The sequence below is a fragment of the Apodemus sylvaticus genome, chromosome 9 (assembly GCF_947179515.1).
Source record: "Apodemus sylvaticus chromosome 9, mApoSyl1.1, whole genome shotgun sequence".
NCBI lineage: Eukaryota > Metazoa > Chordata > Mammalia > Rodentia > Muridae > Apodemus > Apodemus sylvaticus.
Window position 1 is genome coordinate 17,310,364 of NC_067480.1, and position 14,566 is coordinate 17,324,929.

The 14,566-nt window shown below is 36.3% G+C and overlaps 1 protein-coding gene across 1 annotated transcript in view; it reads left to right on the forward strand.

The window, feature by feature from the left end:
• Positions 1-259: 259 nt before the first annotated feature.
• Positions 260-14,566, forward strand: part of LOC127692964 (solute carrier organic anion transporter family member 6A1-like) — a gene marked incomplete at its 3' end in the record, with an annotated part of 67,712 nt that continues 53,405 nt past the window's right edge. The window contains exons 1-5 of the mRNA XM_052193594.1: positions 260-698; positions 2,550-2,810; positions 10,005-10,196; positions 11,820-11,916; positions 14,270-14,385. Of these exons, the coding sequence (XP_052049554.1) occupies positions 260-698; positions 2,550-2,810; positions 10,005-10,196; positions 11,820-11,916; positions 14,270-14,385 (1,105 nt within the window). The remainder of the gene's footprint in view (positions 699-2,549; positions 2,811-10,004; positions 10,197-11,819; positions 11,917-14,269; positions 14,386-14,566) is intronic.

The window sequence follows — 14,566 nt, forward strand, 5'->3', positions numbered from 1 at the left end:
TTGAACATACTGTTCAACATGGTTTAATCATATTCACCTCCCCTCTCCTCTTCTTCTGTGACGCAGAGAAGATGGAACCCCGCCGTCGAATTTCTGCCGCGTCACTCAACCCTTCTGTGGGGACGTTGGCTTCCTTCACTAGAAGTAACGTTCCCTGCAGAGGTTAGAGTGGCAGCAACAGGATTAGTCATCCAAGCCCAGGGAGTACACAGGTGTCTTGAAACATACCTGCAAGGAGCTGCTTAGGGTAAGATAAGCCATGGACCAGAACCCGGAACAAATGCGCAACAGCCCTGTAAAGGCCCCGGTGAAAATCATTGTGGAGGCCCCGATGGACATCACTGTGAAGGCCCCGGTGGACATCATTGTGGAGGCCCCGGTGGACATCACTGCAGAGGCCCCGGTGGACATCACTGCAGAGGCCCCGGTGGACATCACTGCGGAGGCTCCGCTGGAAGAGTGGCATGACAGTGATCAAGAATCCTTTAGAGTAGTCGATTATCAGACACAACTTTCTGCTGCCATGTTAGATATTACGAATCCTGTCTCTGAAGACTCATCGCAGTTATCAGATATAATGCACGATGCTTCCTTGGAGGGGCCATTCGGCTGGGGGCCTCTGGTTTTCCGTTCTTTGCAGCGTTTCAACAACATTAACTTCTTCCTGCTCTCGTTCTGTATATTATGCCTAGCTCAAGGTAAGTTGGAGGACCAGGATTGCTCTGGTAAGTGGAATCGTGAGGGAGACTTGAGGCTGACATGGTGGGAAAGGAGAGGGTATACGACCTCTGGCTTGTTTTCCAGGCATGAGTGGAATAAAAGCCAGAGAAAATAATTCTTTCTTGTTATTTCAGGTCCTTTGGCCACCTGCTTGGCAGGGTGCACTTCACACTGTGGGTATCAGCGTCTGGCCTCCAATAGAGAGCTAATGGGAAGGTGGTATTAAGTTAGCTCATGTTATTTGTTGACCAACTTAAAATCTGGGTTGAATTGTTTCAATATTAAAATGCAGTTGAAAACAGCATTGCCATCATGAGATCATGGCGATTTCTGCTCACAATTTTGAAACACTCTGGCAAGTAATTTTCGGTCAGGATTTTGTTTTCTCATCTTTGAATTGAGGGTTTGGTGAGATTTGAAGTAGTCCACATCACAAACAAGAAGGAAAACAATGGTGTGTTTATACGCGTGTCTCCATCCTCCTTCCCACTCTTCCTCCTCTATTAATTTAAATACATATTTTCTCAATCATTTCTTTACTAATATAAAAAACTCACCTTTTTGACTATATTCACTAAATAGTTTCAATCCACTTCTGAGCTTACTTTTATTCGAAATTTCTCTGGTTAGCTTAGAAATAAATGACATTTGCCCACTGCCTCCCTCCTGGCTCTCACACTTAGCTATTACCAGTGAGAGGCTGGGGCCGTAGGTACAAAAGTGTGGCCACGATCTTCTGTGGTTTTCTGATGTGCATGGTGATTTTGGAAGCAGAAGCAACACTGAGAGATTGAGGATCTTGGAGGTAGAGTAGGGAACAGATATCCTGTCAGCAACAGTCGTGAATATTTCAGCAGCACTGTGCTCCTGTGTCTGGCCCTGGGGCAGTAGACCAGCAGGGACCAGTTGGTCCTCAGAGTTTTAGAAGCTTTAGGAAGAGCAGTATGGACTCCTGGATCCCTGCAGTCCTAGGAGTGTTGGAGGTAATTGGGCAACAGCAAGGACTTGTGATCCAGCTATTCTGCAGTCATAACTCTCAACTACTAACTATTTTTTTTAACTACTAGAAATGAATTATTTTCATAACTATCTATCCCCTGTATCAACCTATTTATGTTTTGCTTACTACAATTTTATTCTTCTTTGCATGCTGGAAAACAGCTGTATACACATTATACTATCACTTACTTAATGCTTAAGAACTGAAACAATTGATAAAAAATAACAATTTGAAAGTATACATTTTAAAAAATTGAAAATGTTCAGGTTGGTTAAACTCCAAGCTCAGAGCATTAGCTATGGGACATTCCTAGGTATGGATATGTCTATATGTTGTATGCTATCATTTATTTAATGTTTGAGAAAATAAAAAAAATATATTGAATGTGTACACTGTTTTTCAAAAAGATTAAAAACGCTTAGAAATGCTAAATGTCAAGCACAGAATTCCAGCTCTGAAACAATGTTATAGTTGGAAATACAAGCTGGGTTCCAACTTTGTTTATGGCTCCAATTTTAGAAACGAGGTAAACATCCATTTGTGTGCTTTTAATTCTTGATAATTGATATTTAGTTTGCTGGCAAAGAGTGATGAGATAATACAAAAAGTAATTAATCTTTAATAAATTAATAGAGGTAGTCACAGACAGCTTGTCAAATTCAAGTAAGAATATTTGTGGAGGTTAGTAAAATTAATTTTGTTTATAGGTTTTGCACATTCATAATATTATAAACCAGAATAAATGAAAGTTTTCTTTGATTATCATGGTTATATGTTTTGTCTGTTAAAATGTGATCATTGCCCTTTTTCCTTCCTTTGAAATTTTTAGGTATTACATTTGGTCTTACTGATGTGAGTACTGGAAATTTTGAGAAGGATTTTTATCTGTCACCTGCAGAGAAAGTTATATTGACCATCGCTTATGATCTTGCATCTTTATTGGTAGCAATACTTGTAGCGCACTATGGATGTAAAGGGAACAGATCAAAGTGGTTGGCAGCTGCTGCCTTTTTAGTAGGACTTGGCTCAATTATATTTGCTGTCCCATACTTGAAATATGAAATTGTACGACCAGTGGAAGAAATCGAAGGTGAGATTTTTTTCAAATATCCTATCATATACTAAATTATTTTTTTCAAATCATTGATTCAAATGATATAAAATAGTTCATGATGTCTGTGTATCCTTATGTAATGGTGCTTATTACCTATTTCCTGTTGCACTCTGATTTAATTCTCAAGGAAGAAACAATGCTAGGAGAAAGTATCTTTCAAAGAAGAAATTATGCTAGGAGCAAGATAATTTGTAAAATTATTTATTTTATACAATTTTACATATGTTACAGATCTTTTGAGAAGTCTACTAGTTAGTTTTATTTTGCACAATATATTTTATTTATTCTTTTCATTCTCTTTATAGCACAGAAGCAACTAAGTTCAAATACAGGAATAAACCTACACAGACAGAAGGGTTAATTTTCTTACCTACATACATACCTACACACTCCTAACATTTCAAAAGTTGGAAACTATACTTTGGCCATCATTTGAATCTGTGAAATTGGGGGCTTTGTAACATTGTTTATTGTTTAATTCCACAATCTTTCCCTATTCCTAGTAAGATCTATTTGAACTGCCCTTGGAGTATATTTCTAATGCTAATGTCCCAGAGCCATCCATATCGTACAGGCATCTATATATATGCTAAGCTGGGTTTTAACCACACCTGATGAGGAAGGGAGATGCATCCATGTGCATATGTATGTATATGAATGTCTTTGAGGTCTATAATGGTCTATTTATGGTGTTTGAATACAGCAGAGATGAACAAGGATGTATCGCTGTATATATCCTTTCAGTATATGCCCTAAGTGGTATCATTAGATCCTGAGGTAAACTGACTCCCAACTTCTTGCAGGAAACTCCTCCTTGATTTCCATATCAGCTGTATGTGAGTATTCTATCAGCATGTGCTATTGTTTGTTTTATTGGTGGGAGGTGAATCTCAAAGTAGTTCTAATTTGTGTTTCCCTGATTAATAAAGTTGTTGAGCATTTCGTTAAATGTTTTCCAACCTTTTTAAAAGCAGTTAACCCTAATCAAAACTATTTAAATACCAATCTAATGCAATCTGTATAATGCATACACATGTAAGAACCATATATTACATAGATCTTTGAAATTCATAAAGCGACATCTTGAGGACTTATGAAAAGAAAGAAAAGAAAAACACTTCATTACTTTGTTCTTTTAACAAAATTGTGGTTAGGAATGGTGAAATATTCAGAAACTTACCATTATAAGTTTTTTTAAAAACCTGGTCAGTAGTTCAGTGGACCTGCGCTGGCTTCCATGCACATTCATCAGGCAGCTAGGAACCACACCTAACTACAGCTCTTGGTGATCTGACACAATCTATTGGCTTCTGAAGGCATTGGCTTACACACACACACACACACACACACACACACACACACGTACACATGCACACACACAATTTACAAAAAAAATTAAAATTTAAAAACTTGTTATCAATTCTGGAAAGGCATTATAGTAGAAGACATTGTTATTTTTCTTCCTTTTGAATTTTGTTATGTCATCTACATTTTTGAACCTATTGTTTTACTTGGGATTAAGTGTCTACTGTATTTTCTAGGTGTCTAATGGCTGAGAAGTAGACATAATCATTTGTTGAAAAGTACTCAATTATTTCTTTCTTGCAAATAGTTGATTTATTCTGACAGTTTATATCTTCACTAACCCCTTTGTCTCATAATTCAGTTTACACATACACACATGCAGAGAGACAGAGAGATACAGAGACAGACAGAGAGAGACAGAGAGATACAGAGACAGGCAGAGAGAGAGAGAGAGAAGAGAGGTTCTCCATTTATTTATATACCCCTCTCCCCTCTTCTCTGAGTGTGAAATCTCCTGATTTTATTTTTCTGGTATTTCCTTTTTGTGCTTTGTTGATTAAACACTAGGCTCATCTTCTGTTTTGAGCTCTCAGAACTTCTGTGGTATAGTTCATAAATTACTATTTTTTTTTTATTTTACACGTTCCATGATTCTGTTATTTAACAATGATGGCAGGTTAATATACAACACACATGCAGAGTATGTGTGCCTCAACAAACAGGCAGACCTGATACTTCACCACAACATGGAAAATTCAATGCAAAAATTCTTGATGAATTCGTGAAAATACTCATCCTACATTGTCATGTTTTCTTCCTAGAACTTTATATAAAGTGACCATCTATACTGCTCTCATCCTGACCACTTTCTCAGCAGTGGAGACAGCTCCCATTTACCGAGCTTTTATTGAGCTCACAGTTTTGATGCTACCCACCAGTGGTTCTGGGTTGTACTTACTCAGAATGAAGGCAAACTTCTTTTCTATCATTAGGACCAGTGGATAATGAAAACCAGCTTTCCTTGTTTCTCCTAGTTGCTATTTCCCTTCATTTGCAAATTGTTTTCTGTCACCAACATGACATACCAAAATCTTTAAAACCTCTAGTGAGTGCCCTCAACTATTTTATCTCACTGTCCTTTTATCTCCTGCTTGGAAACCTTGGGAGTGAATCATACGCCTGCTCCTTTCCATAAGCCAGGTGGCTGCTGAGTCCTGTGATAAATCTGCTGCTGCCAATTGGAAGTGCTAGTTTCTTCACAAATGGATCTATTTACCTGAAAGTTATCACAGTCCACATTCTATTGTAACCCTTGATAATATTTTAAGCTTTCTTACTGAACTCCTAAGATGACCTGTGTTGGATGGAAAATTATATCATGGAGGAAAATTGTCTTAATTTTTTAACACTGAGAAGTTTTACTTTGACCTATGTTTTTGAATCAGTCTTCATTTTTCTCTTCAGTGAAAACAAAGGAGCTGTCCTCTAGCGATCATTCTGTGTGCACCTAAATCTTTCCTCCTTTTGTCATCAACTTGCAAGGTCCCTTTCTCTATCAGTTCTCACTAGTGATTAAACACAAATTATTCTCATTCCATTTTAGAATTTTAGATGCCTCTTATTTTATTTTATTTTTTGCTTTTTAATTAAAATACATTTAATTTTCCCTCTTTCCTTTTCCATCTTCCAATCCCTCCCATAAATCATCCTCCCAACCCCCCCTGCTGTTCCATCCCCCAATTCCTTACATTAGCCCACTTCATCAGTCTAATATTTATGCTCTATTACTATTATTGTTACATCATAATTGGGGAAAGAGGAAGGGGTCTTTTAATCTCATCTAAAGTTTTATATATTCATTTTGTTTTATCTGTTTAAATGCTTTTCATGTGACATGTATGTACCTCACGTGCATGCTGATACCTGCCAAGGTCAGAGAGACTGCCAGGACCTGGAATGAGAGGTGCAGATGGTTGTGAGCGGACATTTAGGTGCCAGGAACAGATTCTAGGTTCTCTGAAGGAACACCTAGAGTTCTGGATTGCTGAGCCACCCTAGCTCCAATCCTTTTCACCGTTAACGAGTAGCAGTAGCAGCCATGTTGTGGTCAGTTCTCCTTTCCTCACCTGTTGAAATCTTTTTTCCATACATGTTTTGTGAAAGACCTCTTCATGTTGCTTGATTTTCTTTTTCATTTTTTAATATATATTTTTATTTTCTATATTCTTTGCTTACATTCCAAATGAATTCCCCTTTCCCAGTTCCCCCTCCCCATATGTCCATAAACCTTCTTCTCTCCACCCATTCTCCAATCACCTCTCTCCTTTTTCTCTGTCCTTATACTCCCCTCCAATGCTAGATCAATCCTTTCCAGGATCAGGACCTTCTCCATACTTCTTCATGGGAGTCATTTGTTATACTAATTGTGCCTTGGGTGTTCAGGGCTTCTGGGCTAATTAATATCCACTTATCAGAGATTGCATTCCATGTGTATTCTTTTGTGATTGGGTTACCTCACTTAGGATGATATTTTCCAGATACAACCATTTGCCTAAAAGTTTCGTGAATTCATTTTTTTTTTAATTGCTGAGTAGTATTCCATTGTGTAAATATACCACATTTTCTGTATCCATTCCTCCTTTGAGGGGCATCTGGGTTCTTTCCAGCTTCTGGCTATTATAAATAAGGCTGCTATGAACATTGATTTTCTACACTTCTTTCTTTGGTGAACTTCAACATAATTTTATCCAAAATGTTGCCATAGAATTATTTCCATCAACTAACTAATGGAATTCATGCTATTTACTATAACAAGAACTTGCTTGTTATGAATTTAGAACTCTAATCAGTATTTATAATATTGAACATTTTCTATATCCTGCTAGTTTCTCTTTTGGTGCTTGTTATGTATGCTATTATATGTGATTTATACTCTTCAATTTCTGTAACAGAATCATTCTTTATTCTTAAACTTAGGAAAGAATAGATTTATTACAGCAGTGGTATCCATTTGTTTTCAAGTTACTTTCAATAGAAAGCTGAGAAATGTGATCCTTAGGAGTAAGAATCACATTTACTAAACTGGGCAGTGGTGGCACACGCCTTTAATCCCAGCACTTGGGAGGCAGAGGCAGGGGGATTTCTGAGTTCAAGGCCAGCCTGGCTTACAGAGTAAGTTCCAGGACAGCCAGGGCTACACAGAGAAACCATGCCTAAAAAAAAAAAAAATAAAAATAAAAATAAAAAGGAGTACCTATACTAGTAAGATAACTTTCTTGAACAAGGCACAGGTAAATAGGCTTAGGGTGTATTGTATGATTGTAAGATTGTATTGTAGATTGTAAACATGGTGAAAGCCTTCCTTATTTTATTTATCATGAAGTCAGATTGGATTTTAAACGCCATGTATTTCCTTTCAGCTCAAAAACTATAGCTAGAGATTGTGTAAGGAGATAATTTGAGAAGTTGTAAATTGGCTGATAGCTTGCTTGTTGTGGAAGAGAGAAAAGTCAAACCTAAGTGCTGATATTACATGCAACATAAAGGAGGAGACCCTGAGTTAGGAAACTAGAGTAGTCTATTAAGATTTTGAAGGATTATTTGGGGCACGCCCTAAAATACATTAGCTGGAAGTATTGAGAGAATAATAAGTAAGCATGAGTTATAGCTGTGATATGCTCAGCTATGGATAGGACCTCCAAGGCCCAGGGAACACTGCCGAAGAATGAAAGAGCTAGATGGGGTGGAGTGTATGGGAACTAGTGTGAAATAATGAATTTAGAAATGAAGTATCCATTGTAATCTTGAACTCACAGGAACTGTGAATATCTGCACATTAATTATTCAAGGTAGTCTACAAACTTATCACCATGAAAGAGAAAGGAAAGCACAAGTCCCCATGCATTCCTGTGTATTTATATGTAACTAGATGTTGCTAAGATAGAGTTCAGCAGTGGAGTGCCTAGCAAGGTGCCCACGCTCTGCAAACAACACATCAGCCTTCATCCAATAAACAACTGTGACACAACTCACTTAGTAATAGAAGAAGGTGAAAAAGAAGAAAAAGCAGCAGGAGGAGGGGGAGATAGGGGAGGAGAAGGAGAAGAAACAGGAGGAGAACAAGATGAAGGATGAGACTACAACGAATAAGGAGGAGGAGAAGGAGAAGAAGAAGAAATAAAAGGAAGAACAAGAAGAATAAGAACAGAAGAACAAGAACAAGAAGAAGAACATGAAGATGATCATGAATAAGAACAAGAACGACAAGAAAGTCAAGAAGAGAAGGTAGATTGAGTGTCTAAAGCAAAAGAGAAAGCCAATCAGTGTGAAAGTGAGGCAGACAGAAAGAGAAAAGATGAAATTCATCAGAATGCATCACATACATATTTGAAAATGACATAAAGAAACTGATAGCATACATCATGCATTATTATAATAAAAAGGTAAAAAAGATGACCATGCTGGGTTAAAAAAAAAATCACAATTTTAGAGAAAATTTCTGATTTGCCATAAAGTTATGTATTATACAGAAACTAAGCCAAGTAAGGTTTTATTAGTATATTAAATGTAGCATTCACTTCAATAGTTTTTCTACAATATTTCAACAGCATGTTAAACTTTACCCAAGATGTTCATGATAAATATGATTTAATATACCAGCTGCATAGCTCCACCAACATAACAGGTATAAATACATGAACCCTATAACTATGTTTGTAAGAATAATGAAAAGTAGCCTGTGACCTAAAGGATTTAGAAATCTAAATGATTATTAAATTATTATCACAAAGTAACTATGGTGGTGTTAGTGATCTCTTTGTTTGTCTGTTTGCTTGACGTTTGTTGATGCAGGGTTTCTTTTGTAGCCCTGGCTGCTTTTATAGTCCTGGCTATTCTGGAATTCACTCTGTCAGTCAGGCTGGCCTCAGCTCAGAGATCCTCTTACGTCTCCTTCACACCTACTGGGATTACAGGTATGGCCCACAACTATCTCACTTTATGATTTAATATCTTGTTTTGATGATCCTATGTGTACTTGTCTTGTTGATGTAAAAAATGTCAAACACAACTTAAAAAAAGGAAACATGAGTTTTTTAACTCATGGTTTCAGAGTGCTACCTCCACAGTTGCTAGTCTCCATCGACTCTGAGCCCACATCGAGACAGAAAATTGGGACTGTGCAAAGGAAGTCTGTTTACCTCATGTTGGCAACCAAAGAAAGTAAAGATATTAAGGAACTATAACAAGATATTCCTTTCATAGACCAGGTTGTATCTCTCCCTCACAGTTCTAGGAACTCTTCAAATAATATCAACAAGGAAGTAAGTATTGAACACGTGAAACTTTAGAGAGGTATTTCATATGGAAACCATAACAGTATACTACTGAAGTTCAAGAGTCAAAAATAGGAAATTATTTTATCAAAAAGTGTGATGTAATTTAAAGATTGCTAAAGAAAGAGATACGGAACTAAACTCAGAGGGGGGACCATCAAGGGCATTGAAAGTGCTTTTCTGGTGGAGACAAACATCAGAAGAACAGGAATCAAAGTATAGGAAAGTGAGTGCCTATGTATTACATATGAGTAATTGTGTATGCATAAAAGCATATCTGCGTAGATGTAATCTTGTACATATAAACAATCATACTGTTTCATTCATAATATTCATGTTTCCTCCAGTATTCTGACACCTTTTCTTTTATTGTGCAATTTCTATTAAAGATATGATCATTAATTATATTAGCAATCCAATATAAGAATATTAAATAAAAGAAAAACATCATGGTGAAAGTAGCAAGTGCAGATGAATTGTACATTTAATTTTGAATTCAATTCAGTAAAATATAATTTTTATCTTTCAAAAGAGTTGTGCCTAGATGAAGACCAAAGAACAATGGCAAGTTGTGAGAAAAAAATAGTACCATTCAAATCAGAAATTATCAGTCTTTCCATCATCGGGCAGTCTCTGCAGGGATTTGCAGGGATGCCGCTGTATATCCTTGGTGTGACCTACATCTATGACAACATTTCCATGTACATGGCGGGCATCTATTTAGGCAAGTTTGCTTTTTCTATTATGCATGGCCCATTTTCAATATTCATTGGGTCTCTGTATGTTTGAACCCACATAGAACTTCTGTTGGTCCTGTGATGACACTGTACTAAGTGCTGATGGCCTGTTTGCAAACTTTAAGATCACATTGATCTACCTAATTCTGAGGTTTCTAGAAAAATATAACGTCACTGAAAGATAGAAAAGGAATTTAAAAAAATGCATGTATGTTTTAAGTGGTAAAATTTACTCTGTGTCTCTTTTTTTTTCTCTCTGAGACACACACACACACACACACACAGAGAGAGAGAGAGAGAGAGAGAGAGAGAGAGAGATGAACATGGTGTCATTTTTCCACTTTTCAATGTCTTGTGTAAACTGTGTTCTACATTAAGTAAACATTGATATATCTCAAAATAGTCTATTCTTATTTAGACTGTGGTCCTGGAAGGTTAAAATGAAGAATCCTTTCACAGAGATAGCTAGAAATAATTTTCAAAAATATAAAAAACTATTTTTGTACTTGCTTTGAAATCATGTCATGAGTAAATAGCATGGGGTTTGCCTGTTGTCTGAGACTCACAGAGACGGAGGGATGAAGAAGATGAGTTCAAAGCCCTGTGAAACTACACATCAAATACCAGGGCTATACCAGTCAGAGCTAAAGAACAAGACTCTATTTAAACAAAACAAAACAGGAAGAACAACTATAAATACAAAGTAACTTGCACAAAATAACATACTTTTCCACCAATAGTAAGAAAATTTTTCCAATAGACCAAAATACAGAATATACCTATTTCTATTCACCTTTATAAAAAATACTTGTGTCTTATTAGCATTGGTCAAGATTGGTGGAAAATACCCATTGTAGTTTTACTAAATAGAAAATGAGACACTATCTATTCAATATAAATGTTGTACTATATTGCCACCATTTGCTATGCTGAAGTTTTGATAAACAATGAAAAAGTAATTATGAAAATGTGCTATCTTATGCTGGTGAGATATTAAAAGAAATATACTTTATTTATGTGTATATTGAATATTGGTATATTTATGTTTCATTAAATATATAGCTTAAATAAGTTACAATTAAGTTCATAATTAAGTTATATATGTATCTAATACTTGGCGAGATAAGAGGATATGCAACCAGCTGTAATATCAGACCTAGATGGTTCTCTGATGTTGTCTTAGTTATGATTAATAACCACAATCAATAGACACATCAGTAGGCAGACGAGCTTTATGACAAAACCAGGTCTCATTCAAGCAATGTAGAGTCCTAACAGGGCAGACTCACTGTCCCCAAAGAAACAATGATTTTGGGTCAGGACTAGCATCAACTATAAGATAGCATCAACTCTCGCATGGATTTCTCATGAGCTTCCTGCCCTACTAATTTGGGGTTTGTTAGAATCAATTCCACAAATTATTTACATCTTTTCTTTTTGCCCCTCTTTCATGCCTCCCCCTTTATTCCTCTCTTTTCCTACCCATCTTCTCTTCGTCAAGTAATAGAGAACAACATGAAAAAAATCCAAATATTGCAGATAGTTTAGGTTTTTTTTTTTTAAACCAAGTTAGATTTTAAAGCACTTTACTCCTTTTGTTCATTTTCAAGGTATTGCAGATGCAGCACAAATACTGGGATATGGTCTAGGCTGTGTAGTGGGATCACCAAACCTTAAGCCTTCATTTAATCACAGTTCTAAGGAAGTGTAAGTCAATACTGTTTATTTTTCTATTTAGTTTACATTGTATATAATACTTGTTGAATAGATGCAGTAACTCATAAATAGTCCTTAGAAAATGTATCCAGCTTCTGGTGATGTGTACATTTATAGTATTCATTTGTAATTTTACTGTTTGAAATGGGATGGTGGGGTGCAGAGGAGAATGAGAGGGCAAGGGGGAGGAATTGTGGGAGGGAGTGGCTGGAAGGAGGGGCAAGGAGCAGGATGTAAAGTGATTAAGTAAAATCAATTAAATTAAATTTCAAAAAAATTACTAAATTTTATGTTTTGTCGAAAAAAACCATACAGTTGTTTCAACACAATATAATAGTATTAGTTACATGCATAATTTATAAAAAGTGTTCATTTTACTTAATTAAAAGGTTCTTTTCATGCAACATTCTGATCAAATTCTTCCCCACATCATACTTCTCTCAGATCCTCTCTGCCTCCTTATCTACCTAACATTATGATCTTTCTCATTTATTTATTAAAAAACAAAACAACACAAAAAGAAAAAGAAAGCCCATACTAAAAGAATTCAATAGTGAATAGCAAAACAAACAAACAAAAGACCAATAAGACATAAAAACTGCCAAAACAAATCATAATGAAACAACAAAAAAAGACCACCCCCTAAAGTCATTGAGTTCATTTTGTGTTTCACAATTACTCCAGGCAAAGGTTCCTAGGCTGGAGTGTTGTTGTTATACCAAGTTACACTTCACTTTGATTGGAGAAAACTTATTGTATTTTTACAAATAATCATCCATTGGAAATAGCTTCATGGTTAGGATTGGGACTCTGCTCTCTGTGTTAACAATTAAATTAAAAAGACGGATACAGACACTCCCAGTCACCATCAGACTGAGCCTGGGGACCCCAATGGAAGAGATAGGGAAGGACTGAAGGAGCTGGAAGGGTTTGCAACCCCATAGGAAGAATAATATTAATTAACCATACCCCTCAGAGCTCCCAGGGAATAAACTACAAACCAAAGAGTATACATGGGCCAGTCCATGGTTCCAGCTATATATGTAGCAGAGGATCGCCTTATCTGGCGTCAATGGAAGGGGAAGCACATGGTCTGGTGGAGGCTTGTTCTCCCCGTGCAGGAGGATGCTAGTGAGGAGAGGCAGGAGTGGGTAGGTGGGTATCCTCTTAGAGGCAAAGGGGAGTGGGGATAAGAGGGGGTATTTTCAGAGGGAGACCAGGAAGAGGGACAATATTTGAAATGTAAATAAACAAAATAATCAAAAAAATGAGTAGTTTTTGTTTATAGTCTTAGGAAGTTTCAAACTATAATCTGTTGGCTTTATTGCTTGAGCGTGTGGGACTCACTGGATGGGTAGTTTTAGCTCCTTTGTCAAGTGACCATAGGTATGTGGGTTTTTTCTTTGAGTTGAGTATGTAGTGGATTATATTGATGGATTTCCATATATTGAACCATCCCTGCATCCCTGGAATGAAGTGTACTTGAATAGTTGTGAATGATCATTTTGATGTGTTCTTGGATTCGGTTGGAAAGAATTTATTGAGTATTTTTGCATTGATATTCATCAGGGGCTGTAGCTCCAGGGTTTCCAACAACCTCTTCTGAACTCTGTGCTATAAGCACACAGATATAACACTCATATACAAAATATAAAATAAATGAATATAAGAAAATATTGTTAAAATAAAAATAAGAATTATTTAAAATAAACATGATTATTCTCCTTAATGAATTTGACATTCTGATAATTACCAAAGAACTTGTCTAGTTGAAAAATCACTATTACCTTCCTACCTTACCAGCTACTAAGCTTTGTGAGAAGCAAAGAAAACCTTAAGAAGAATGCAAATGGGACCCACAGGAAAACTGTGGGAAAATTTTTCACAAAACTGGAAAGATCATAAAAATACAAAGTATACTTAGCACAAGGGTCCTTGTGATGGTGTTGTGATATCAAGATGCCATAAATAAGAAAAATTGTGCAACAAGGATGTAGAGGCCCAGGAGCAAGATTTGAAAGAGCCTGGGAAAGAAGCAAGACTTGGTTCTTACATGGGCAGAAACTAAAATGAAGAAAACTTGAAATAGGAACAAGCAGAAACACCTGGTACAATAGGCATGTGTGCCACTAAAAAGGGGAGTGGAAAACAGGCTGTGATAGGAGCCAAACCAAACTGAAACAGTGGATACTAACAACCAGCCATTATCAGCGCAGTACCAAAATTAAGAGTGAGAGATTACAAATGAATGCAAATTAACAGAAAATTCTCCCATTCTCACAACTAATTATGATTTGTTTTATAAGTGTGCCTAACTGAAATTTCCTCCTTTTCTCTATCCAAGGGTAAAAGATAACTTTCTTCTGTGGCAGTTCAATTGGTTTGTTGGTTTTCTGAGTGCCACTCTGCTTGCGTGGTTCACATTTTTCCCATTTTTATGTTTTCCACATAGTTTACCTGGTGAGTATCAAAATATAATCAATTTGTTATAATAATTTATATCCTTACCTTCAATTCTCATAACACAGATAAACTATACATCTCTATAAATATGCTTCACTTACTTGTAATGCTCTGTAAAAAAGAAATATATTGTTCACATATCCTATTATTTTTAACAAATCCAGCAATATCACATTCT